Source organism: Boleophthalmus pectinirostris, unplaced genomic scaffold, assembly GCF_026225935.1.
Source record: "Boleophthalmus pectinirostris isolate CB_2022bp ecotype Guang Dong unplaced genomic scaffold, ASM2622593v1 HiC_scaffold_18, whole genome shotgun sequence".
Classification (NCBI taxonomy): domain Eukaryota; kingdom Metazoa; phylum Chordata; class Actinopteri; order Gobiiformes; family Gobiidae; genus Boleophthalmus; species Boleophthalmus pectinirostris.
Genome location: NW_026571133.1, coordinates 482,895 through 510,721, shown reverse-complemented (window position 1 = coordinate 510,721; position 27,827 = coordinate 482,895). Strand labels below are relative to the sequence as shown.

The window sequence follows — 27,827 nt, the reverse complement described above, 5'->3', positions numbered from 1 at the left end:
ACTGAAAGAAATTCTACGAGCTTGACACACTTTCCAATAGGAAATGTCCCAAATTTTAGTTATAGTTTTTCATTAAAACATTTTGTCAACTCCCGCTGACCTGTTTTGAGCAGAGTTTTCCACGGAGTCACTTTCAGATTGCTGTTTCTAAAGAACTTCAAATTTTCAAGGTTTAAAATTTGGTAAATGTACTTTCAATCCAATCCAACTTTATTTGTATAGCACATTTTATAAACAAGACCGTTTCCAAAGTGCTTTACAAAGCAATGTAAAAAAATAAAATAAAATAAAAAATCAGCTGAATTATGGTCCAAGGATGAGGAAACAAATAGAAATAATTAATAAAATAATAATAATAAAATCAATGAACAAATATAATAAAATCAATACATAAAAGCTGTACTGAAAAATAAAATAGATAAAAACAATACATAAATAAATAAATAAAAGACACAGAGGACCACACAACTCACACGGTGTTAAAAACCAGAGAAAAATTGGGTCTTTCTAAAATCTGGACTTTTACACATGAGCTTTTGGTTTATCACAGATTTCTGGAGGCTTGAATTTGCTTGAAATTTCCTCTTCAAATCTGAGGGCGTCTTTGAAGGACTGTGGAAAGTGCAGTTTCAAAGACAGAGGTTTGATATTGAACATAAACCTTCCCACAAACACTGTGGACTTTGTATTTTAAAACTGACCCTCTGTGATGAACGAACTACAAGATATTAAGTGTTAAAAATTTTAAAAAAAAAAAAAAAAAAAAAATGTATTTGGTGCTATCTTTACCATGTTATACCAAAAAAATGGCATCGCCCACCAACATAAAATGGACTGTTTAAAAATACTAGATGTCTGTTTTTAACATATCCAACATTTGTCATGGTGTTCTGCCTTATTTTCGCAAAATGAGTTTTTGAAAATGTGGTGTTCGCATTAAAGGTTGTATGGAGGATTTTTTTGTTTTGTTTCAAATTGTCAATGAAAGTTTAAAATACCATGACAGAGGCGCAGCAGCTTTGTAATTATGATGACCAAAAAAAAAAAAAAGAATGAAAATCTATCAACTGTGGACGTAGTGAGGCCAGATAAACATCAGCCAATAGAAAACGAGGCTCCCTCATTTACTATTGGCTGTTAGATTTTCAATCAAACTCCCTACGTTTCTAGTGTAAGTGACTCGTCGGCGCGCGGGATTTCGTGGTTTATGCAGCGGTTCTTAGAGGGTTTTTCAAACTGCAGCTTCCTCGCAGTTTGCACAAAGTTTGTTGCGACGGCGGACGAGAATCGATGAGCAGTTCGCCGCAAAAGAAAGTCGGTTTTTGAGGTCGCTGAAAGAAGAAGAGAAGCGGAAAAGGAGCGAAGCCAAACTGAGGTGATACTTGGAGATTCCTTCCAGCGATGGCTTGAATGAAGCAGACGAAGGGTCTAAAAACTGACGGGTCGGTCGATAAATTATTTCTAGACAGGAAACTTCAACAGTAATTCTGAACACGCACTGGATGTAAAGCGTGATTTCTAGAGTAAAGAGGCGGGAGGAGGAGATGTTTCTACTGAGGAGCTGTGGAGGAGGAAGGTGGTGTCACGCATGAACAACATTTGAAAAAGGACGGTCGCTGTATTTCTCTTCCCTTAAAAAATCCTCTATACAACCTTTAATGTACATCATTCATGGACTATGAATGATGTACATCAGGTCTCCAACCTGAAGCGCGTGAGCTACCAGTATCTCTCCACCTCCATACAAGTAACTCGCCGAGGGATTTCTGAATTATATGTATTGTGCTGAATAACTTGAATTTAATTGATTAAATGCGTATTTCTTTTGTAAATGTATAATTTTGATGCCTAATTCTGTGCGCTGATAACTGGATAATGGGTTATGCTTTATAGAAATCTAACAGTACCTCATCTTCAGCGCACCATGGCTCTTATATTTACTACATTTCTGGCGACCTATAAAATTGTAGCTCTCTGGCATTTCGTTTTACAAAAAGTAGCTCACAGAAAGAAAAAGGTTGAGACCCCTGTTGTACATTAATGGATTATGATTTATATAAATTTGCCAAATTTTAACCCTTGAAAATTTCAAGGACCGACCTTAAATAGTTTTTAAGATGGAGCAATCTGAAAGTGGCTCCTCGGAAAACTCTCGTCAACTCCCCCCTGACCTGTTTTGAGTAAATATTCTTCAAGGTTGTATGAAGGATTTTTTTTTTGTTTCAAATTGTCAATGAGAGATTATAGAGGTGCAGTAGCCTTGTAATTATGATGACCAAAAAAAAAGAGAATAAAAAATTCATCAACTCTGGACGTGGTGGGGCTAAACATTTGCCAATAGATAACGACACTGCCTCGTTATCTGTGAGCTGACAGGCTGTCAATCAAATCTCCCTACGTTTCTAGTGTAACTGACTTGCCTTCGCGCCGCCGGTACGTGGTTTACGTACGACTGTCACACAGTCCACAGACGCAAGACGCACAGACGCTGTTTACTCCACCAACGCAACAGTTCTTAGCAGCTTTTTTTGACCTATATCTTCCTCACAGTTTGCACAAAGTTTGTTGCAATGGCGACAAGAATCCAGGAGCAGTTCGCCGCAAAAAGAAAGTCTGTTTTTGAGGTTCGCTGAAAGAAGAAGACAAGGGGAAAAGCAGCGAAGCCAAACTAAGGTGATTCTTGGAGATTCATTCCAGCGATGGCGCGACTGAAGCAGACGCAGGGTCTAAAACTGACTGAACCACTGGTCCACAAATTACTCCTGGACAGGAAACTTCTGCTTATTATGAAAACGTACTTTATTTCCAAGAGCTACTACACAAACGTTTTTCAGGACACGAAAGCGATATCCTATGTCTGAAAACGTAATTTTTCAAGGCAAAGAAAGAGTCCGCTTGCTGCTGCGTGTTGTAGTTAGTTCATTCGCACTGAATCTCCGCGCAACCTTTGCAACCTTCTCTGCTCCCCTTTCCTGCTCCTCTCCCCGCTGCCCGATCCGCTCTTCCCCCCTGCTCCTCACTTCTCCGTCTTGCCTAACCAACACTGTAGTTAGTTGTTTACAAGTCATGTGCAGTTCACCGGCTGTAAACAAACCTGTTTCTGGCGTAAGGAGGAGGAGGGAGGAGGTGTTTCTACGTAGGAGCTGTGGGGGAGGGGGGGGTGGTTTCACGCATGCGCGCAACATTTGAAAAAGGACAAACAGTCGCTGGATTTCTCGTTCCTTGGAAAATCCTCTATACAACCTTTAATGACAAAACTATATGGAGTTGGGAGCAAAAATTTTTGACTTTTCCTTTTTTTTCAAAAGTGTGTGAACCTCCTCGAATTTTTCAGTCAAATCTGAGATGGTCGAGCGGAGATTTGACATGGAATGACCCAATGTTACACAATGTCTACATCTATAAATCTCAAAGGATGGATTTTAAAAACAGAGTGGAGCACTTCCTGTTACCACACAAAAACATAACTCCGGGTCTGTTTGTGACGAGGAAGCAACATTATCGCACAGATCAGAAAACAGAGTAATAAAAGTATAAAATAAATGTATAAAGTAATAAAAGAGCTGGATTGGTCGAGGGGAGAAACTGAGTTTTAGAGCCGTTACCTTTTTCTTCTGCTCCTCTGAGGCCTTGATGATTCCAGGATCGGACTTCCAGGATTTTCCGAAGTTGTAAAAGAGAAACACAGTGGTGATGAGGAAGGGCACGTGGACTGTGGCGAAGGGGAGAAGTGCAGAGGAGTCAAGGAAAACCACAGAGATACAACAAAACATGGACTTAAAACTATTGCACAAAACACACAGGTCCTGAAAGTCCTGTATAAAACAAAGTGCAGAGTGTGACCTGTAAATATTTAAAGACTGTTTGAGGTGAGAACAAGCCACTCTGATTTAAAAAGAACCTACATGTTTTTAAAAAAAAGCAGATTCAGAACCAAGTTTATGGATTGAAGCATTGCTGTAAAAGTTCATTTATGACAAAGAAATCAAAGAATCAAATCCAATAATCGCATTTTAAACATACATAAAATCAATGCAATGTGTATTTATGAAAAAGGAAACTAAGTTGTTGTGCATAAAAATTTAAATTTCTGTTTGCAATTGATTATTATTTGTGATTGAAATTAAATGTACTGATTTTAAATATTTTAAAGTAACTAAAAGTGTTAATGTTTTGTATGGAAAAGGGAAAAGGGAAGAGGGGGCAGAGAACATCAAATGAATCATCTTCTTTCTGCTCCGTTTCATTAATTTCTTTCATGTTAAGACACCGTTAAAGTCTTTTTATACTTCATGAATGAAATAAATAACTAAATTAGTAGGGCTGGTCCTTAGGAAAAAAAAAGATAAAAAATATATTTTAAAAAAAGATTTATGAAAAGACAAGACGGACTAATCCGTGTATCATTTGTTCATTCGTTTTTCTAAATAAAACCAAAAATAAGAAAATGAAAGAACAACTATTTTCTTCATTATTTGTCTCCAAAACCAAAACGAAAAAACAGATAAAGATTTGTTTTTTCAGTTTTCAATTTTGGGTTTAATTGAACAATAGAAAAAACGGATAATGACCGTTTCCCGTTTCCGTGACTGTGATGCCGAACTTTTGCACCGCATACACGAATGAACCAGGACTAAACCAGGACTAAACCAGGACTAAACCAGGACTAAACCAGGACTAAACCACGTGTAAACCAGGACTGAACCAGGAATGAACCAGGACCGAACCAGGACTAAACCAGGACTAAACCAGGACTAAACCAGGACTAAACCAGGACTGAACCAGGACTAAACCAGGACTAAACCAGGACTGAACCAGGACTAAACCAGGACTAAACCAGGACTAAACCAGGACTAAACCACGTGTAAATCAGGACTGAACCAGGACTAAACCAGGACTGAACCAGGACTAAACCAGGACTAAACCACGTGTAAACCAGGACTAAACCAGGACTGAACCAGGACTAAACCAGGACTAAACCAGGACTGAACCACGTGTAAACCAGGACTAAACCAGGACTAAACCAGGACTGAACCAGGATTAAACCACGACTAAACCACATGTAAACCAGGACTAAACCACGTGTAAACCAGGACTGAACAAGGACTAAACCAGGACTGAACCAGGACTGAACCAGGACTAAAGCTCGTGTAATCCAGGACTAAACCAGGACTAAACCAGGACTGAACCAGGACTGAACCAGGACTGAACCAGGACTGAACCAGGACTGAACCAGGACTAAACCAGGACTAAACCAGGACTGAACCAGGACTAAACCAGGACTAAACCAGGACTCAACCAGGACTCAACCAGGACTCAACCAGGACTCAACCAGGACTCAACCAGGACTGAACCAGGACTAGGCTGTAGTCTCCCCTGCATCAAAAACATTTACATCAGCAGGTGCAGGACAAAAGTCCAGAGCATCATGGACGACTCCACAAATCCAGCACATGGAATTTTTACAGCGCCCATCATTTAAAAAAAAAAGAATGAGGTTTTCACTCTTTTCTTACACCCTGAAAACGCTCCAGTAGAGACACAAAGCACAGACAGTCACTTTAAGCCCAGACAAAGCACTTCAAGTTTCCAAAATACGACGTCATCTCTCGCGTCACCTGCTCTTTGATAAATCGTGTCTAACAGTCTGGCCTCGCTCGCCGTTCGGGATGAGTTCATGTGAATCTCGTTACGTTTTCAAACCGCAAATCTTCCTCCTAAAAAAAATCACAAACTCCAAAACCCGAGGTCACGCGTCGAAGGTTCCGGCTCGGTTGTAGCTTTTGTGTTGTTAAGAGGACGCGGCTCCCGTCTGTCGCTGAGTCATGATTTAATTGTGTACATGACTTTTTAAGGTGTGATAGTAGCGGCAGTAAATATTTATCACATTTTTACATCAGTTAAGTGGAAATCGATCTTGCAGAAAAACGCCGTCTTTAAATTTAAACGGAATCTTGAGTGTTTTCGCTGGTGCCAAAGTTTTAACCTTTTTGCGAATTCTTCAAATAAAACGAGAAAAAGAGGTTTTAAAACCGTTGGGACTCTTTGGAAATGAATAAAATGAAAGAAATGAAAATGAAGGAATGAAATGAAAGAAAAGTAGAAAAAAATACAGGAAGGAGCGCAAAGTTGTAAAGCAGAAAACTACAAAGACGTGCATAAAGATGGGATTTTATTTTTTAGTTTCGTTTAGTTTAGTTAGTGGGATGATAAACTGTAGTCCTGCAAACTAAATATGAGTGTAAAGTAAAATATACAAATGATTACCGTATTTTCTGCACTATAGGGCGCTCTGGATTATAAGGCGCAATGTCATTGAATGCTCTATTTTCAAACTTTTCACAGTAACTCTCAACTTTGTTCAATTGTAACGTGTAAAAAAAAAAAAAAATACTGTCTGAGATGCAAAATTGTTAGTGTATTCACAATAACTTATAACTTAAGTAAATTATACAAATGATTAATGCATGACTATCATACATCGTTTGTGCTGGATATTTTGTTTGGCATTAATAAAAACATTTTAAGCAGACGACATTTGCCGAAATTTCGCGCAGATTTTAGACAATTCCTTTCTGTTTTTCCGTGTTCGACAGCACTTAAGATATGCCTTTATTAGTCCCACAGTGGGGAAATTCCAGTGTTGCAACATGTAATTCAAGAACAGCAGGAAAAAGGTAACATACAATAAAACAGATAATAAATAATGGCTTAAAAATAACTGTACATAGATGTAGTTGAATAGCACATGTTCAGTGTTAACAGTGTTTGTTGTACAGTCTGACAGCAGCAGGAAGGAAAGGAAAGAAAGTGAACATCAACATCTTGCAGGATTTGTGGGCAGGAGCGGGAATGAAAGTTACAATTGTTTGCAGGTGCCCCCTAGTGCCTCCTCTGTTTCATTTCTCTCCAGCGACTAGGTCAGGAATCAGAAAACATTAGCACAGGGGTGTCCAAACTTCTTTCATCAAGGTCCACATATCTAAACACAGACGAAGCAGAGGGCCATAGACTGGTGCTCAGTACAGGGAATAATTGAAATATGTGCACGTGAGAATGAGCCATCAGTCTTTATTCAGGCTAAGATCCTTAAACCCACACACTAAATATTAAATATTAGCTTTAATCAAAGAAAATGTTCTAAAAATTTGCAGTAAAAAGATCACTTTTAATTGAGGCAAAGTAATTTGGGCCAAGTCACCTGGAAGCCTGAGAGCCAAGAAAAATTTGTCCGGGGGCCGCATTTGGCCCACGGGCCGTAGTTTGGACATGCCTGCTCCAGACGGTTTTTCAAGAACCTCGGAAGTTGTAGACATGCACCGGCCAATCAGAGAAGAGCTGTGAAGTCATGATGTCAAATACAAGCTCCTGTCTGTGTCCCTTTTGTGGAACTACACAACAGTAAACAAAGCGACGAGGTGGATGTAGACGAAGACAGACATTCTGTGTTGGCAACGATTCCCGAGATCGAGGATTTAAAGCTGGAACAAAGAGAATGTTTGGTGAATTTTATCAAGGGGAAAGACGTTATTGTCCTTCTTCCTACGGGATTTGGTGAATATTTTCCGCACTCATAAGCCTCCAACCCCATCAAAAAACACCCCACAATCCAGAGCGCCCTATACACGAATCCACTCAGGTGTCCCAGCACGACTTCAGTAAACTACAAAGCCACACCACCTGCAGAACACACAAACACGCACGGAGCAGACAGCGACCGCACAGTGAAAAACACCCAGTCACACTCATCACTCCACGCCGACGAGGAACGGAACGGAGGAACGAACCGAAAAAGCGAGTGCAATGTGCCACTTCTAGACACGACTGAACAACTGAGTCACTGCGAACACGCCGACAATCCGTTGGTCCCAGACACACCCTCCCTACACGCCACAACTGAACAAAGCCCAGAGTCACCGTGAACGAACAAAACAAAACCACTCACCCATCACACTGTTGGGTTTCCTTTAAAGTCCAGTGCAGTTTATTTGTGAAAAAAGTTCAAACATAGACCATTTAATGACAGTGCGTTTTATAATCCAGAGCGACTAATAGTGTGGAAAATACGGTACACTGGTCTCATGGTTTGGGAGCATCTCTGCTAAAAACAAGAACTCCCTGAATCCGTTGGTTAAATGGGCGAGTGAGGTGATTGTTCATCCTCAGAGCCGCTGGACTCTCTGGACTCGAGACACTTACAGACGACGTTCCAGAGGATTTTAAAGACGTGCAACATCCACTAAACTCAGAGTTTCAGCTGCTTCTCTCTGGTCAGACGCTTTTAGTCCCAAGATCTAGAACGAATCGTTTTAAGAGGAGCTTCGTTCCGGCTGCTGTCGTACTTATGAATAAATTGTAATCTATTTATCTAAGATTGTGTGTTTTTAACATATTTAATATTTATTGTGACTTTAGCCGAGCGTGATGGATGAATTTAACTAATTGTTTATGGAACAAACCATTCTGCACTGGAGCACTGTAAACACTTTATTTTGTAATTGTGTTTTTACACGTGTTTTGTGGATGAATTAAATCTCAAATCTGCAAAGCAAAATTACCTACGGGTACGAATAAAGAGACCAAACCTAACCTATTCGTCATGTCTAAATAGCAATGATTGGTTAAATTTAAAAAGTACCCGCTTATTGTTGAGCGAACGAACCCTAATGCTGCGAGTTCAGACGGTTTCTACAAAGTGAAACCGTCTGATGAATCAGTCTAGACGCAGGCGGAAGCTGGACTGAAAATTCTGTCCTGTTCAGACCTTTAGTGTAGACAGACTGATGATAAACTATTACTCAAACATGTGAATGAAACAAAACACAACTCCAGGTCTGTTTTTGAGGAGGACAAATGAAACAGAAAATATAAATCAAAGTTCTTGTTAAGGAAATCTGTGCATCATTCATTCATTCGTTTTTCAAAATAAAACCAAAAATAAGGAAATGAAAAAAACAACAGTTTTCTTCGTTATTTGTCTCCAAAACCAAAAATGAAAAAACAGATAATGATTTGTTTTTTCAGTTTTCGATTTTGTGTTTAAATGAAAAATGGAAAAAAACGGATAACGGTCGTTTCCCGTTTACGTGACTTCCGTGACTGCGATGCTGGACTTTTGCACTGCATACGGACTGAACCAGGACTGATCCAGGGCCGGGACCAGACCGCTGAGGCTCGGACCCTGTGGAAGCTCGGAGTCGTCAAAGCTCAGAGTCCACCTTGGTCCCGGTCTGGTCCCGGACCTGGATCAGTCCTGGTTCAGTCCGTATGCAGCGCAAAGGTTCGGCATCACAGTCACGGACGTCACGTAAACGGTCGTTATCCGTTTTTTTCCATTTTTCATTTAAACACAAAATCGAAAACTGAAAAAAAAACGAGTCGTTCTCCGTTTTATCATTTTGGTTTTGGAGACAAATAATGAAGAAAAGAGTTGTTTTTTCATTTTCTTATTTTTGGTTTTATATTGAAAAACGGATGAACGAATGATACACGAATTGGTGCAAATGGAAGGAACAAGAATTAAAAAGTGAAAAAATTGATAGTACATTAACAACAACATACGATCCCAAACAAGAAAAATGATCTGACGAAGGCTTTTTGCAGAAACGTTTGTTATTCAGGGGAAAAAAAAAAAAAAGCACTATGCATTTTTCCACTTTTAACAACTTTTAAATGTTTTCTAAAGCTCACGAGAGTCTGTTTAGTGTCGTTTAAACGTGCTGATGCTCCCGTTGTTTTGGTGAAAAGTCGAGCTGAACCTGTGTGTTCGCTTTAAGCCGAGTTTTCAAACCACAAATGTTTGGCCAAACTCCAAACATGAGCTCACGTTTTGAGGTTTCTGGCTCTAACTCTTGTGATGTTGAAATGACGACAGGGCTGCTCCTGTCAGACCATGAGTCACAGTTTAGTCTCACAAATCAGCAGCTTAAGTTTGGACCGAGCGTAAACACCAGCTGTGTCTCTGCCACAGGAGAGAGAGAGAAGAGAGGGAGGAGAGGGAGGAGAGGGAGGAGAGGAGAGAGAGAGAGAGAGGGAAGAGAGGGAGGAGAGAGAGAAGAGAGGGAGGAGAGAGAGAGAAGAGAGGGAAGAGAGAGGAGGAGAGAGAGAGAAGAGAGGGAGGAGAGGGAGGAGAGGAGGAGAGAGAGGAGAGAGAGGAGAGAGGGAGGAGAGAGATGAGAGAGAGGGAGAGAAAGAGATGGGGGAGGGGAGAGTGAGGGAGGGAGGGAGGGAGGGAAAGAGGGGGAGAAGGAGAGAGGGAGAGCATGAGAGAGAGAGAGAAGGAGAAAAGGAGAGAGAGAGGGAGGGAGAGAAAGAGAGAGAAAGGGAGAGAGGGAGAGAGAGTGAGAAAGAGAGAGGGAGGGGGAAGGGAGAGAGAAGAGAGAGAAAGGGAGAGAAAGAAAGGGAGAGGGGGGAGAGAGAGAGAGAAAGAAAGAGAGGGAGGAGAGAGGGAGGGGGAAAGAGAGGAGAGAGGGTGAGAGAAAGGGAGGGAGAGAGAGAAAAAGAGAGAAGGGGTGAGAGAGAGTGAGAGAGAGAAAGAGAGGGAGAGAGGAGTAAGAGAAAGAGAGGAGTGCGGGAGAGAGAAAGAGAGAAGAGGAGAGAGAGGGAGGGAGAGAGAGAAGGTGGGAGAGAGAGGAGAAGAGAGGGGAAGGGAGAGAGGAGGGAGGAAGGGAGAGAGAGGAAAGAGGGAGGGAGATATATATATATATATATAGAGAGAGAGAGAGAGAGAAGAGAGGGAGGAGAGAGAGGAGAGAGGGAGAGAAAGAGGTGGGGAGAGGGAGAGAGTGAGGGAAAGAGGGGGAGAAAGAGAGAGGGAGGAGCAGAGAGAGAGAGAAGGAGAAAGAAAGAGAGAGAGAAAGGGAGGGAGAGAAAAAGAGAGAAAGGGAGAGAGGGGAAGAGAGAGTGAGAAAGAGAGAGGAGAGAGAGGAGGGGGAAGGGAGAGAGGAGAGAGAGAAAGGGAGAGAAAGAAAGGGAGAGGGGGGAGAAAGAGAGAGAAAGAAAGAGAGGGAGGAGAGAGGGAGGGGGAAAGAGAGGGTGAGAGAAAGGGAGGGAGAGAGAGAAAGGGAGGGAGAGAGTGAAAAAGAGAAAGAGAGAAGGAGAGGAGAGAGGGAGTAAGAGAAAGAGGAGTGCGGGAGAGAGAAAGAGAGAAGAGGGAGGGAGGGAGAGAGGGAGAGAGAGAAAGAGGGAGGGATATATTTATTATATATATATATATATATATATATAGAGAGAGAGAGAGAGGGGGGGGAGGGGAGAGAGAGAGAGAGAGAGAGGAGAGAGGGGAGATAAATGCATGAGCTAGAGGAGAGGGAGAGATAGAAGAGGGAAAGAGGGAGAGCTCTAGAGAGAAACTGATATAGATGGGGGAGTGAGGGAGGGAAAGATAAATAACGTTAGATGGGGGAGAGATAGAGAGATGAGACAGATAGAGAGGGAGGGAGAGAGAGGGAGAGCTCTAGAGAGAAATAAATGGAGAAAAACAGAGATAGCGATAGAGGGAGAGAGAGAAAGATAAATAGTTAGGGGGAAAGAGAGAGAGAAATAGATGTAGACGAGGGAGAGAGATGGAAAGATACAGAGATGAAGATAGAGAGACAAGTAGAGGAAGAGATAGAGACAAAAAGATAGAGACAGACAGAAAAGGAGAGAAACAGAAAGAGGAACGGCCACGAGATTCAATTGAAAGCAAGAAAATATGTCATAACTTTTGCAAAGTACATTTACAATATGTCTTATTATTACTTAGAACAATATTTTCGAGTGTCCTGGAAACAATCAGAAGTGTTTGTTTTTTTGTCTTTCCACCTGAAATGTGATAAAACAAATCTTTAAATGACCCAAATTACTGTTCTAATGTTGTTTCCTCATCACAAAGAAACCTGGAGTTGTGTTTTTTTGTTTGTTTCATTCACACACATTTAACGCACATCTCTTCAAATCTCGACAGAAGTAAAGGTAAAAAAAAACAAAAAAGGTATGTGTTCACTTTAAAACTACCACTTCATGACATCACAAGGTGGACCAGAGCATTTAGAGCTTAGGAGATGTAGACAGATTGATAATAAAGAGTTACTCAAACGTGTGTGAATGAAACAAAACACAACGCCAGGTCTGTTTTTGACATTTATAACATTAAAACATGACTTAAAGCTCAATTTTGCGTCATCTAGAACTTTTAAATTAATTAATTAAAGTTGAAGTATTAGAAAAATGAAATGGCCTTTGAGGTATCCAATACGGAAGCCGAGAGGGGTCACAACAAACGCAAACGCCGCAACAAATACAAATGCCACAACACAACAAAAAGCCACAACAAACCAAAAAAAGCCACAACGGAAATGACCGCGGGACTCTATTTTAATGCAAACGCCGGAACAAATACAAACGCCACAACACATTAAAAAGCCACAACAAAACCAAAAAAAGCCACAACGGAAGTGACCGCGGGACTCTATTTTCCGACGGACCGATCAAGCGGCAAGTGAAGAAGAAGAACTACAACGTGAAAAGTAAATGAACGGAGAAGTTATAAAAAGGTAAGTAAAAGTAATTTATTGTTTTATCATTATTCGTTTCACGTTGTAGTTCTTCTTCTTCACTTGCCGCTTGATCGGTCCGTCGGAAAATAGAGTCCCGCGGTCACTTCCGTTGTGGTTTTTTTATGTGTTGTGGCTTTTTAATGTGTTGTGGCTTTTTGATGTGTTGCAGCATTTGCGTTTGTGTTGTGGCGTTTGTATTTGTTGTGGCGTTTGCATTAAAATAGAGTCCCGCGGTCATTTCCATTGTGGCTTTTTTTGTGTGTTATGGCTTTTTTAGTGTGTTGTCGCATTTGTATTTGTTGCGGCTTTTGCATTAAAATAGAGTCCCGCGGTCATTTCCGTCGTGGCTTTTTGATGTGTTGTGGCCTTTTAATGTGTTGCGGCTTTTTAATGTGTTGTGGCCTTTTAATGTGTTGCGGCTTTTTAATGTGTTGTGGCCTTTTAATGTGTTGCGGCATTTGCGTTTCTGTTGAGGCGTTTGCATTAAAATAGAGTCCCGTGGTCAATTCCGTTGTGGCTTTTTTTTTGGTTGTGTTGTGGCTTTTTAATGTATTGTGGCTTTTTGATGTGTTGTGGCTTTTTAATGTTCTGCGTCATTTGCGTTTGTGTTGTGGCGTTTGTATTTGTTGCGCCGTTTGCATTAAAATAGAGTCCCGCTGTCATTTTTTTGGTTTGTTGTGGCTTTTTTTGATGTGTTGTGGCTTTTCTAATGTGTTTGTGGCTTTTTTTGATGTGTTGTGGCTTTTGCGTTTGTGTTGTGGCTTTTGCGTTTGTGTTGTGGCTTTTCAACTTGTTGAGGCTTTTCAACTTGTTGAGACGTTTGCATTAAAATAAAGCTCCGCGGTCATTTCCGTTGTGGCTTTTTAATGTGTTGTGGCTTTTTAATGTTCTGCGTCATTTGCGTTTGTGTTGCGGCGTTTGCATAAAAATAGAGTCCCGCGGTCATTTCCGTTGTGGCTTTTTTTGGTGTGTTGTGGCTTTTTGTTGAGTTGTCGCATTTGTATTTGTTGCGGCGTTTGCGTTTGCTGTGACCCTCTCGGCTTCCGTAATCCACACATTTAAATACAGAAATGTGACTTTACACGCTTTTGCTTGTCAAAATTCGAAGCCAGCGTTTCACAGACTTTCAATTTGTTCGAAAAAATCCCACAAAAATAAGACAAACCGGGCAGTGCACAGGACGAGGTGAGACAGCACAAGTTTAGACTAGACCCATGACTACACTCACACAACTGGCAGTTAATGATTATGTAATGACGCGAAGCTGACAGAAGGTAAAATATTAGTAACAAAACTCTGTGACGCTTTAGTGGAGAATCTGAAGCAATAAAATGAGTCAAAAGGACAGACAGACAGACAAGACAAGTGTCACTTTCACATAAAAATGACGACACGGCGGCTAAGACGATATTACGTAAAATTACTCTTGTGAACTTTAAGTTATAATGTTGTTGCTGCATCGAAAACAGATGTGGAGTTGTGTTTTGTTTCATTTACATATGTTTTATTAGGGTCTGTTTAAAATGTAAAAACAAAATATTGACAAAATATTTGATCAGAAATGTCTTTCGTTTGGACGGTGACGGCGTTTTTGGGGCTTAAAAATGCAAAAATCTGAAACCACCCTCCAGAGTGGAAAAGTTGAATACGTTCCACCGTAGCGTTTCCAATCCGTGTGTCATTTTCAAGATAAAACCAAAAATAAGAAAACAAAAAAACAACTGTTTTCTTCATTATTTGTCTCCAAAACCAAAATGAACAAACAGATAATGATTCCTTTTTTCAGTTTTTGATTTTGTGTTTTAATGAAGGATGGAAAAAACGGATAACGGCCGATTTCTGTTTCCGTGACTTAAACTGTGATGCCGAACTGAACCAGGACTAAACCAGGACTAAACCAGGACTGAACCAGGACTAAACCAGGACAAAACCAGGACAAAACCAGGTTTAAACCAGGAGTAAACCAGGACTAAACCAGGACTGAACCAGGACTAAACCTGGTTTAAACCTGGTTTTGTCCTGTTTTAGACCTGGAGTAAACCAGGACTAAACCAGGAATAAACCAGGACTAAACCAGGTCTAAACCAGGTCTAAACCAGGACAAAACCAGGTTTAAACCAACCTTGAACTAGGACTAAACTAGGACTGAACCAGGACTAAACCAGGACTAAACCAGGACTGAACTAGGACTGAACTAGGACTAAAACAGGACTAAAACAGGACTAAACAAGGACTAAACCAGGACTAAACCAGGACTAAACCAGGTCTAAAACAGGACAAAACCAGGTTTAAACCAGGTTTAAACCAGGAGTAAACCAGGACTAAACCAGGACTAAACCAGGTCTAAACCAGGACAAAACCAGGTTTAAAACAGTACTAAAACAGGTCTAAACCAGGACTAAACTAGGACTAAACCAGGTTTAAACCAACCTTGAACTAGGACTAAACTAGGACTGAACCAGGACTAAACCAGGACTGAACTAGGACTAAACTAGGACTAAAACAGGACTAAAACAGGACTAAACCAGGAATAAACCAGGACTGAACCAAGACTAAACAGGTCTCAGTCCTGGTCTGGTCCCAGTTTCGGTCTCAGTCCCTGTATAATCCCGGTCTCAGTCCCGGTCTCAGTCCCGGTCTCAGTCCCGGTCCCTGTATAGTCTCAGTCCCGGTCTGGTCCCAATGTATAAATTACTTAAAAACAAAATTGTAAAGTTAAAAAAATACATTATTATTACAGTTGTCAGCCACGTTATTTACGCAAACGGTAATTTTCTTTGAGTCACGCAGCCTCATAATCTGCAAATGATAAAAACGGATCTGTGATAAATTCATTCAATCATTTTCATGCTAAAATAAGAGAACTTTTATGGGTAATTTGTTGTAACTGTGACATTATTAAGAGATCGCTGATTGTATTTCTGTATTTTTCTCTTGCAGTTTCACTCTGTATCCATAAGACGAGGATTAAATCTGAAAACTACAACAAAAGTCTCGTCTTGGAATCAGTTTTTTTCAATCTCGCTGTCAAACTCAGTGCAGCTCACATAAAGAGGAAACTCCCCTCTCACCTTCAGCAATTAACCACTTCCACAGAAAAACTTCCACAGAAACTCCATTCTCCAGGAGCCGCCATAAGACCAGCTCTGTTTATTCACTGCTTTAACATAAGTGTGGCATTTCCTGTCTCACCTGGGCACAAACTATCAACGTATTTTTGTCCTAAAGATCTTAAAATCCAAACCTACCTGCAGTTCTACCACCCTAACGAGCTTAAGTAATGATTAAAATACAAAAATGCAAAGGCTCACACGTGTTTCTAGTCATTTTGGTCAAACTTGTTGCAATGTTTTGAATGAAGGGAAAGTAGAATTATTATTTAGAATCATTAAAAACTAGAGCCAAGCACGTTAATGCGTTAATTAATGCATTATTGCCGGCAATTATATTTCTCCCCTTAACGCAGATTTTATTTTATTTATTTTTTTATTGTAAACGTCTGTTGCTCACTGGATTTTATTTTGAAAAAGTCCATCGTGATCGAGTCTAGAATGTTACTGCTGCGGCGCTCACAGAAAAAAAGAGAAAGAAAGTGAGATAAACAAATATGGAGAAGGGTGAGGAACTTCTAGACGGCCATTTTCATTTTAAAGTTTTTCCAGACAGCGCAGTCGACGGAGACAAAGTCATTTATAACACAGCAACACCCAACTGTCTTATCAGCGGAGTTTCACGAGTCTGAAACATCACCTAAATGCAACACGCTCTGTTGATATTGGTAAATCATTCAGTGGAACAAGTGGAGCGAGGCTTCGGCCGACCACGTGAGACGAAACGTGTCAGAGCCGTCGCTCCGCACACACGCACATAAACGCACAGTGAGTCGGACGCCAAGAGCTTTCGGGGCACCACCATGCAGTCGATCGCTCTTCGTCGCAACCACAAACCACACAAACCCCTCCTCCTTCCCCCGGTCTCACTTTTCATCCACAAGAAGCCGGTGCCACTGATTGCATTCTTAATAATAATAATCCTGTATGCCTCAGCAACTGGCTTTGTTCAGAAAAGTAAAGTTTGTGATGACTGTTTTTGACTGAGATTTTTATATCAAACAGGAAACATTAAAGTCCTGGCAGTGGCAATACATTTCAGTTTTGTATTTGGTTTGATTTTATTTTTTCAGTTGAGATTTACAGTGAACTCTTTATTTTACTGCTGCTGATCACATGTGTAGCCCAGGTGACAAATCCTGCAAAACGTCCGTCTCTCTCTATATGCATCTGTGCCCGTCTCGTCCATCTCCTGCTACTGAACTTAAATCTCGCGGTATTTTGATGTGTTCTCGCGGGATCTCCACGTCACAAGATCACGTGGGTCCGCTAAACCAATCGTCGTTATGCTGTAGATCAGGGGTGGGCAAACTTTCTGGCTCGTGGGCCACATAGGGTCCTAAAGTTTGACTGAAGGGCCGGACAGAAGACAGGACGTAACGTGTTAAGAGCTCAGATTCATTATGTTCTTATTCACATTTATCTAGGACTTCAGACGCGCTACAAGTTTCATCGCTGCTGTGAAAGATTCAGAACACATAAAACTGCTGAGACCTGTTCCACTGCACAACACGAGTGAATGTTCATCGTGAGTTCACCGTTTCCCAATACGACAGGTAACAGCTCAACAACAAAGCTTACGCCAAACAACCACAGATATACACCTGAGAGTGTGATAAAACCTGACTCCAAAATGATGTACACATTATTAAGTACAACTTTCAGCCCAAGAGTTTCCTTGATAGATTTTTACCAATTCAAAATGGAAGCAGTGCATCTTATATCTTAAGCACCAACTACTTCACTCATGGTCCAAATAACTCCTGTAAGAACACTTTCCCATAAAGCATTGCGGCCAACATAATATGCCGCAACTCAATGTATATATAGTGCGCCATCTACTGGGAAACGCTGGAAGTGCATGACAAATAAAACATCAACAAGGTTTATTATTGTAATTTATTCCAGTTCGGCGGGCCGGATTAAAAGGTTTAAAGGGCCGCACATGGCCCCCGGGCCGTAGTTTGCCCACCCCTGATCTAGATATATAGTGCGCAATCAAATTCTGCATCTATTATTGTTAGACTCTCAATATATTTTTTGCACCCAATAATGCATTGCTGCGCCTCTACTGAACTGTTTACTGAACTTGTTGTATAGAACTGAACGGCCGTTCTGTCTATGTTTTATGTTTGTATGTCAATTTACTATTTACCTATTCACTATAATATATGGTACCAAACCAAAAGCAAATCTCAGTCTCCTGTCACTCCCTCCTAGAGCCGAATACTAGTTTTCTGGTCACAAGTCCATATTAACATATTATACTAATCTATGACCCTATTACTACTGTGTCCACTTGTGTATACACCATATCCACTGACACAGCTGTTACAAATGCACTTTACATTTCAATTCATAAAGTAAAATTCTAGGAAATGACAAACTGCACAGGAATTGGTTCTTTTTTTTTTTGAGTAAGATTCTCCCAAGGAAGAAGAATAAACATGGACTCGTGCCCTGCTCCTGTAGAAAGAAATGTTCTGTTTGCACAACAAATGTCTTTCGTTTACATTTCCAAAAAAAATGTGCTACGCTACTTTTGAATTCATTCATTGGTTTTGTGTATAACGTGATTAATCATGATTAATCACAGGAACTCATGCGATTAAGATTTTTTACTTTTGCCCAGCCTAGGGGTGGGCGATATATCGATATTTTAAATATATCGAGATATCGTATATATCGATATAATGCTTATATTCAATTTTGATTTCGCCGCTTCACTTGTTTGTCTTCTCTCTCGTCGCCTCCGCGCGCCGCCGCCTCCCTGATTTTGTTGCTCGTGTCTCCTTCACTCCTCACTCCCTCCGTGAAAGCTGAAAGTTGGTGCCAGTGAAAAGCTTCAAGCACCACGAACCTTTTCCACCATTTACAGACAAAACCATCAGCAGCACATCCTCATATTCCACCGAGTCGTGTCCTTTGGCTCGAAAGAAGCTGAACGAGTTGAGCTGCATGAGAAGTGCTGTTTATGCAAATGAGCCATGCGCTTAAGTTTAGTTTCTGTGAAATGTAAACACACGTGCGCAAAACTGCATTAAACACATTATTATCTCAAACAGGCTGATGTGGCTCTAGAGTCGTTATGTTTTATATATTGTAAAGTTTAGCAATGTAAAGTTTATTTATGCAAAAGATTTTAATTAATAATCTGTTGCAGTGTCACTTGTACAACAGTGTTTGGAATCGTTGGGTTTGATCTGCAGTGGATTGTGGGATTAAACCTCAGAGCTCCTCACTGCTGGATAATAACATGGATCTGTTAAAATAAGGAACATCCTGAGCTTCTTCTGCTGAAGGAGCTCATGGTTCTGGTTTGGATAACAAAGTTAAAGCAAAGATGAGCTTGAGTTGAGTTGTTTTATTTATGAATGAAAAGAAGGAAATATGTATTATTTATTTTATTTTACAGTTAAATTATTATTTATGTAATTAGGGTTTTTGTAATCTTAAATGCTCCTGTATGAACTGTCGACCTCTTACACTTCAATTTAAAAAAAAAAAAGGACCTTGTAGAATTTGGCAGATTTGTTTGTGCAGTTTTCAGTTTTAGAGGGTTATTTTTTCTTGATCATATATCGAGATATATATCGTATATCGAGATATAGCAAAATATATCGAGATATATTTTTTGATCCATATCGCCCAGACCTATTAAAAACATTACTAAAGAGAGCATGATCCTTGGCTCCAGCAAAAACCCTGAGAGGTAAAACTGAACAGAAGCACAGAGTTGTTTTGTGCTTGTTTTGGTGTGGTTTACGGTTTACAACTTTTGTCTTCAGCAAATAAACAAGAAGAATAAAGCCGGGGTGTTTCCTCACACCACAACGCTACAATCTGCTCGTCTGTTATCGACCAATGAAGTTTCACCGTTTGATTTTCTAACTTTCTCTTGGTTAAATACATGAGACGAATCCTGTTTGCGATTTTGAGCCATACAAAAATACAGTGAATTATAGCTCAGGTACAGCACCTTTAAACGCCGCAGAGCTGATATTGGTCATTTAAAGGATATCATTCCAGAGCCAGTAGAACCAGGTGCAGTACATCCAGAACTTCGTGGCCAGATAAATCCCCAAGGGCAGAGCGCTGTGCATGGAGTGGTCAAAGAAGGCTCTGAGGAGAAAGAGAGAGAGAAGGAGGTTAGCTGGAATTTAAAGACTTGCACTGTTATTATAAAGACAAAATATTGACAAAGATCATGATTCACTCGCCAAGAAAAAACAGAGAAGATTATGGTTTTGGCTGAGCTTAAGAGCGACTCACACTAAGACTTTAAAACCTCGAGCCCAATCGCTGTGGTTTCTATGTTCCGCACTGACACCTGCACAACTGAACCGGGTCACGGCGAAGGACATCACCGCACGGCACTGTTTGTTTACATGTCGCGCAGCAGAGCCAACGCTTTAACGGAGAAAAGAAGTCCAGCGGCAGAAATATCTATGAAGTAGTGAGACAGATGCTGCGATACGCTCCTCTGTGAGTTTATGGAGATAATAACAGAACAGAGGAGTGAGGACATGAGGAAACGAGGCTGCAAAACGTCTGTCACCGTCCTCAGTCCTTATTGAAGGTAAGAGTGGATTCTCCGTGTGTTTTAAAGCGGAATTTATTCACAGTTTTCCTCGTATGAGTGACATCAGGACACACATGGGGCTTGTAGAGTAAAGTCATGTGTGTGCGTGAACATGAGCTCTGTGCTTTGGTCCTTCCTCCTCCTCTGGGCCAAAGTCCTAACAGGACTGTGTCTGGGCACGGTTCAATTTGCGTTACCTTAGGGTGCACTCACACTAGGACTTCGCCCCTAAAGTGCACTACATTTGTTGAGCTCAATCGAACCGTGCCCAGATTTATTTATATAGAGCTTTACATACTAATCAATGTGGGTGAAGTGTCTTGCCTAAGGACACAACAACAGTTTTTTTTTGTGACTGGCGCCCCCCTGTGGCACCTGATTTTCCCAGTGTCTCCCATCCAAGTTCTAACCAGGCCCGGCCCTGCTGACAGGATCAGGCTTTGACAAGAAGGTATAAGACAAGCAATAAATGCACTGATCAAGCTTAGCCAGGCTTGTGGATAGGGATGGGCATGATTAGTCGATTAATTGATAATTGATCATGAAGAATTTCATCGATTACGTTCATTTTAATCGACAATCTGAATGTAGGTTGCTCTGCACAGCGTGACCAAACAGATCCGTACACGTCGGTCAGCCTGCAACGTACCGAAGTGCAAATACGAACGATGTGCAACGATGATTTGTACAAGAAATTCCACGCTTTCCGTTCCGGTCGGGACAAGTGTGAGTCCATGTGCACAGTGTATAAAGCAGCACATATGTTTCTGTGTCCAGTGGGAAAAGTTTTGCCAGGTGAGAGTCGCTCAATGTCGATGACGAGTCCCCATCTCCCTCCCCCCGTACGGTGTCACACTAACCTGTATTCACCTGAATCATGTCTTTTAATCCAACAGAAATGGAACCACATCAGCGACACAAGAGCTGTAGTTTTATCTTCGCTTAGTTTATGTAAATTAGTGATGCGGTTTTAAGTTTCGTTTCTGTGAGAGTTGAACAAAACTGAATTAAACACATTATAATGTCAAACAGCTGATGTGGCTCTAGAGTCGTTATGTTTATATGTCGTAAAGTTGAATTTATTTATGCAGATTAGTGCAGATAGTAATAATAATGATGATCATTTTAATATAAAAACGTTAATGATTAATTGATAATCGATCGTCAATTCTTCCGACGATCGATTAAGAAAATTTCATCGAATGCCCATCCCTACTTGTGGATGAAACATTGCACTGAATCTTACAGCAAACTGTAAAGAGGGTTTGAATAGGGCCAAGGAGAGATCTCTAGATTACTCAAACATGCCCGGATGACAACGTAAAACCACTTTCACATACCTTCAAAACTAAAAAAGTCAAATGCTTTTCTCCACGGAGATGTTATTTCTTTGTCTGCAATGTTTCACAGTGTGGCATTAAACATTTCTATCTCCATGGAAACCAAACCAGACAAAGTTACAGGTCAGATCTGTGGAGAGGCGACGCCGCTCACAGTCAGAATGTTGTTTTTCTAGGTATTTTTGAGCTATAAAACCAACTGTAATTGAATCAATGTAAGGTAGAGCTGTTTAATGTCACACTGTGGAACATTCCAGACACATCAACGACGTCTCCGTAGAAACGAGCGGACGAAGTTACACAGTGCACCTTTAAAAACCCAAACGTAAATCACCGTAAAAAGGGCTCTTACTTGGAGAGGAACTGCACGGCGATCCAGACCCCGGCGTACATGATCCCTTTGATTAACCAGGAGTCGATATCGAGGTCTGCGATGAACCCGACCAACCAAATGACCACGAAGGGCGTCCCCAGCATCACCTTCTGCCTGATGTCCTGAAAAAAACACAAACGCGCTCTCAAATACGCGAAGAAATAATAGAAATGACAAAAAATATGAAGTAGGGAGGCCAAAAGTATCGAAAATCAAACACTAAAACTACGACTATACTACATTTTTCGCTGGTATCGATACTAAAAAGTGGTGCTCCTTCGCAGTGACCTCGTGCCGGGGGTGTTCTACGTGTGTCTCTATTGGCGGAATGTTCCAATTTCTATTTTTCAGTACAAGCAAGCTAATAAACATCCTTTAAAATGTTCACCTACAGGTTTTAAAAAGGAGCTAATGAAAAGAAGCTGTGTCGTCTACGGCTTCAGCTGCTCTACAGACGTTTGATTTTACCTTTAAAACCTGAAACCACTTCAGTAAAGCAAGAAAAATAAAAACAGAAATAGTCAATAAAGCCGATAAAAAATGTTACTGTGCTTTTCGATTTCTGTTTTATCAATAGCAAAATAGTAAATAAATAATTTGGTTTAGTCCTTGTTTAGTCCTTGGGTTAGTCCTTGGGTTAGTCCTTGGGTTGGTCCTTGGGTTGGTCCTTGGGTTGGTCCTTGGGTTGGTCCTTGGGTTGGTCCTTGGGTTGGTCCTTGGGTTGGTCCTTGGGTTAGTCCCTGCTTGAGTTCTTGGTTTAGTCCTGATTTGGAAATAGTTTAGTCCTTGGGTTAGTCCTTGGTTTAGTCCTTGGTTTAGAACTAGTTTAGTCCTTGGTTCGGGCCTCGGCTCGGGCCTCGGTTCGGGCCTCAGGTTAGTCCTTGGGTTGGTCCTCGGGTTAGTCCTCGGGTTAGTCCTTGGGTTAGTCCTTGGGTTAGTCCTTGGGTTAGTCCTGATTTGGAAATAGTTTAGTCCTTGGTTTATTCCTTGGTTTAGAACTAGTTTAGTCCTTGGTTCGGGCCTCGGCTCGGGCCTCGGCTTGGGCCTCGGTTCGGGCCTCTGGTTAGTCCTTGGTTTAGTCCTTGGTTTAGTCCTTGGTTTAGTCCTTGGGTTGGTCCTTGGGTTGGTCCTTGGGTTGGTCCTTGTTTTAGTCCCTGCTTGAGTTCTTGGTTTAGTCCTGATTTGGAAATAGTTTAGTCCTTGGTTTAGTCCTTGGTTTAGTCCTTGGTTTAGTCCTTGGTTTAGTCCTTGGTTTAGTCCTTGGTTTAGAACTAGTTTAGTCCTCGGTTCGGGCCTCGGTTCGGGCCTCGGTTCGGGCCTCGGTTCGGGCCTCGGTTCGGGCCTCGGTTCGGGCCTCGGTTCGGGCCTCTGGTTGGTCCTGGGGTTGGTCCTTGGGTTGGTCCTTGGGTTAGTCCTTGGGTTAGTCCCTGCTTGAGTTCTTGGTTTAGTCCTGATTTGGAAATAGTTTAGTCCTTGGTTTAGTCCTTGGTTTAGTCCTTGGTTTAGAACTAGTTTAGTCCTTGGTTCGGGCCTCGGCTCGGGCCTCGGTTCGGGCCTCGGTTCGGGCCTCGGTTCGGGCCTCGGTTCGGGCCTCTGGTTAGTCTTTGGGTTAGTCCTTGGGTTAGTCCTTGGTTTAGTCCCAGTTCAGCCCTGATTCAGTCCCAATTCCGCACTGGTTCATTCCTGGATCTGCCCTGGTTCAGTCCTCATTTAGTCCTGGTTCAGTCCCAGTTCAGGCCTGATTAAGTCCTGGTTTAGCCCTGGTTCAGTCCCGCTTTAGTTCCACTTCAGCCCTGATTTAGTCCTGATTCATTTCTGGATCTGCCCTGGTTTAGTCCTGGTTTAGTCCTGGTTTAGTCCTGGTTTAGTCCTGGTTTAGTCCTGGTTCAGCCCTGGTTCAGCCCTGGTTCAACCCTGGATCCACCTTGGTTCAGTCCTTGTTCAGTCCTGGTTCAGTCCTGGTTTAGTCCCGGTTCAGTCCTGGTTTAGTTCCACTTCAGCCCTGATTTAGTCCTGATTCAGTTCTGGATCTGCCCTGGTTTAGTCCTGGTTTAGTCCTGGTTTAGTCCTGGTTTAGTCCTGGTTTAGTCCTGGTTTAGTCCTGGTTCAGTCCTGGTTCAGTCCTGGTTCAGTCCTTGTTTAGTCCTGGTTCAGTCCTTGTTTAGACCTGGTTTAGTCCTGGTTCAGTCCTGGTTCAGTCCTGGTTTAGTCCTGGTTTAGTCCTGGTTTAGTCCTGGTTCAGTCCTGGTTCAGTCCTGGATCTGCCCTGCTTTAGTCCATGTTCTCTCACCACATTTTAAGTTAAATATATCAATCAGTAACGTGTGTTCACTTTGTATTTTTGTCCGTGTGGATTTTGAAGAACAAAAAAAGTGGTGATTTTCCTGCTGCTCTGTCATTACCTCACAGACGCCTGATTAGACTTGACACAGGTGCAGACAGAGACCGGCCTGCAGGCTCAGACTGGTCCAGACTGGGCCGTACCGTGTCACTCCTGANAAATATAATCATAATTTTTAAGCACATTCAAATCTTAATTCTTTGGTTTATGACAGAACAAAAGTCCCGTCAAGGCAAGTTGCATTTTCACAATTTTGTTCACGTCTACAAAATATCGCAATAAATATCGTACCGTGGGATGTATATCATGAAAATACTGTATTGAGAGATTTGAATATCGTTACATCCCTATGTATAAATGGACTTAGCCAACTTTCTAGCTGTCGGGCTCCAAATAGGAAGTGAGCATGGGGGCACTACCGACTCCATTGACTGTTTCCAATTGACTTTACATAGAAAATTTCATTATTTTGTACGTAAATAAATTCCTAGTCTTAATATGGAACTGGCTCCAGATTCAATGCTTTAACTGCCAGTCTCCTGAGATTCATTTGCCTGGAGCCTTTATACAGTCTATTGCAGAAAGACTATTGTGCTAACAGTATCACACCATGCATTCTTACTCCTCTCTTACACTTTCTACTCTGTATTTACTCATGGTATCCCCGGGTTTGACTACCCCAAAGTTAAGGCTTTTCTAAGACCTTTTTAAGACCACTTGAAAAATTAAGACCAACATCGCACCCATTATGCAGGTGAAAAACAACAGATCTGATTCTAATAATGGCCAATCAACTACCGGTATTATATCTAGAATCTAAGAGCCCCTGTGGATTAAACCTAGCCAGGCTGGCGCCACCTAGTGCCTCCACTCAATTTCATTTCTCTCCAGCGACTAGATCAGGATTCAAAATACAAAAGACGGTTCACAAAAATTCCGGAAGTAGGAGTTCGGGCACCAGCCAATCAGTGAAGAGTCATATATTCAGTGTTGTCAACGATTCCCGAGATCGAGGATCTAAAGTCGGAACAAAGAGAACGTTTGGTGAATTTCATCAAGGGGAAAGACGTTATTGCTCTTCTTCCTACGAGGTTTGGGAAAAGCTTAATATACCAGTTAGCCCCGTTAGCAGCGCATTACATACATCACCACAAAATAAAAGCGATTGGTTAAATGATAAAAAGTACTCGCCTACTGTCGAGCGAACGAAATCTAAGGCTGCAAGGTCAGACGGTTTGCACGAAATGAAACAAAGTAAAATGAAGTAAAATTGGCTGATAAATCAGGCTAGATTAAACCTACACTTCCTCATGATCCATCCAACATCTTCCTCCACTGTACTGACTGTTTACTCATTGCCGTCGGCGCCTGAAACCAAAGTATTGTTTGCGCATACTCCAAATTAGATGTTCATTCACGTTATGAGATTTCACATTGTTGTTGTTTTCTCCTCCCTTCCATTTAACATCGCACTGCAGCCCGGTTGAGTAAACAAAAAAATAGGCTAATGAAATTTAAGACCTTTATGAAAAAATAAGACTTGGGCAACATAATTTAAGGCCTTAATTTAGGAACATGAAATTTAAGACCTTTTTAAGACTCCGCGACTACCCTGTTACTCTCCTTTCTACACAGATATGACCTGTAACTTAGTGGCCTGCTTGTTTCCATGGAGACAGAGAAGATCAATGCCAAACCGTGACAGCGTTAAATTCGTGAAAAAGCCACACACCCGCAGCATTAACTCTACAACTTTTATCCAATAAGAGCTACAAGTAAGTCTGAGCGATAGACATACAACTGGGGATTTACAAATTGTCTTGAATCACTGCAAAAGTTAAACCAACGCAGGCTGCCTTGCTTTTCCCTTAATGACAAATTGACTGCAGCTATAACGATAATTGTACTCATTCAACAGTGGATTTAAAGCACACAAACAGTCCCAGACCAGGTGCTGTGTTTATATATTACATTGAGTGAACAGGCGCGCTTTCATCAGACACACAATGTATTGGCTGTGACACTAAACATGGCTAATTACTGCTAATGAGAGGCTTGGACTAATGTTGTCACCAGCTGGGCCTGTTTCCCGTCTCTACTTTACTACACTTTTTAATCAGGCTTTACGAGAACATCTCCCGCAAAAATTATTTATTTCTGCAAAGTTGATTGGCACCGGTTTGCGAGACGTGTCCTAAATGTGGCGTGCATTTCCTTCTTTTATTTTTCTACATTATTTATTGGAACAAGCGGTGCAGTGTTGACCTTTTCTAATTATTTGCATGGAAATCCATTAAAACTAATTTTAAAAACATGCTTGTAACGGTCCCCTGTGGTTAGAGTGCAATTATGTTTTTTCCATTTCAGGCGACACGAATGAAAACACAAAAATACTCTTATGTAATGTATGAATTGTTGTAGACATGTGCCTTTTCTGATACGCAGGAAAATACTATAAATGGTCACATTTTTATATAACGCGTTTCTACCACTGTCACTTTTCGGTTGCTATGGAAATCTCATTGTCCTGCTTCAAATGTTGCGCAATATGACATTAAACAGATCTGCCTTACATTTGTTCAATTGCAGGTGGTTTTATTGCTCAAAAATACAAAAAAAACAACCAAAACAGACATTTTGACTGTGAGCGGGGTCGCCTCTCCACAGATCTGACCAGGAACTTGGCCTGGTTTGGTCTCCACGACAATAGAAAGGTTTAATGCCATACTGCAGGGGTTTTCAAATTGGGTAAATTTGAGACAGCCGCCCCCCTGGTTAGTCCTAGTCCTGCTTTAGTCCTGGTTTAGTCCTGGTTTTAATCCTGATTTTAGTCCTGGTTTAGTCCTGGTTTTAGTCCTGACATTAGTCCTGGTTTAGTGCTGGTTTAGTCCTGGTTTAGTTCTGATTTTAATCCTGATTTTAATTCTGATTTTAGTGCTGGTTTAGACCTGGTTTTAGTTTTGGTTTAGTCATGGTGTAGTCTGGTTTTAGTCCTGGTTTAGTCCTGGTTTTAGTTTGGGCTTAGTCCTGGTTTTAGTCCTGACATTAGTCCTGGTTTAGTGCTGGTTTAGTCCTGGTTTAGTTCTGATTTTAGTGCTGGTTTAGTCCTGGTTTTAGTCCTGGTTTTAGTCCTGGTTTAGTCTGGTTTAGTCCTGGTTTTAGTCTGGCTTGGTTTTAGTCCCTTGGTTTAGTCCTGGTCGGTTCGGCCTCGGTTCGGGCCTCGGTTCGGGCCTCGGTAGTCTTTGGGTTAGTCCTTGGGTTAGTCCTTGGTTTAGTCCCAGTTCAGCCCTGATTCAGTCCCAATTCCGCACTGGTTCATTCCTGGATCTGCCCTGGTTCAGTCCTCATTTAGTCCTGGTTCAGTCCCAGTTCAGGCCTGATTAAGTCCTGGTTTAGCCCTGGTTCAGTCCCGCTTTAGTTCCACTTCAGCCCTGATTTAGTCCTGATTCATTTCTGGATCTGCCCTGGTTTAGTCCTGGTTTAGTCCTGGTTTAGTCCTGGTTTAGTCCTGGTTTAGTCCTGGTTCAGCCCTGGTTCAGCCC

General features: G+C 41.4%; 1 protein-coding gene across 1 annotated transcript in view; it reads right to left on the bottom strand.

The window, feature by feature from the left end:
* zdhhc17 (zinc finger DHHC-type palmitoyltransferase 17) overlaps positions 1-27,827 on the bottom strand; it is a 73,163-nt gene that overhangs the window by 9,944 nt on the left and 35,392 nt on the right. The window contains exons 9-11 of the mRNA XM_055154110.1: positions 21,924-22,066; positions 19,671-19,771; positions 3,606-3,730 (exon numbers count right to left, since the gene is read on the bottom strand). Of these exons, the coding sequence (XP_055010085.1) occupies positions 3,606-3,730; positions 19,671-19,771; positions 21,924-22,066 (369 nt within the window). The remainder of the gene's footprint in view (positions 1-3,605; positions 3,731-19,670; positions 19,772-21,923; positions 22,067-27,827) is intronic.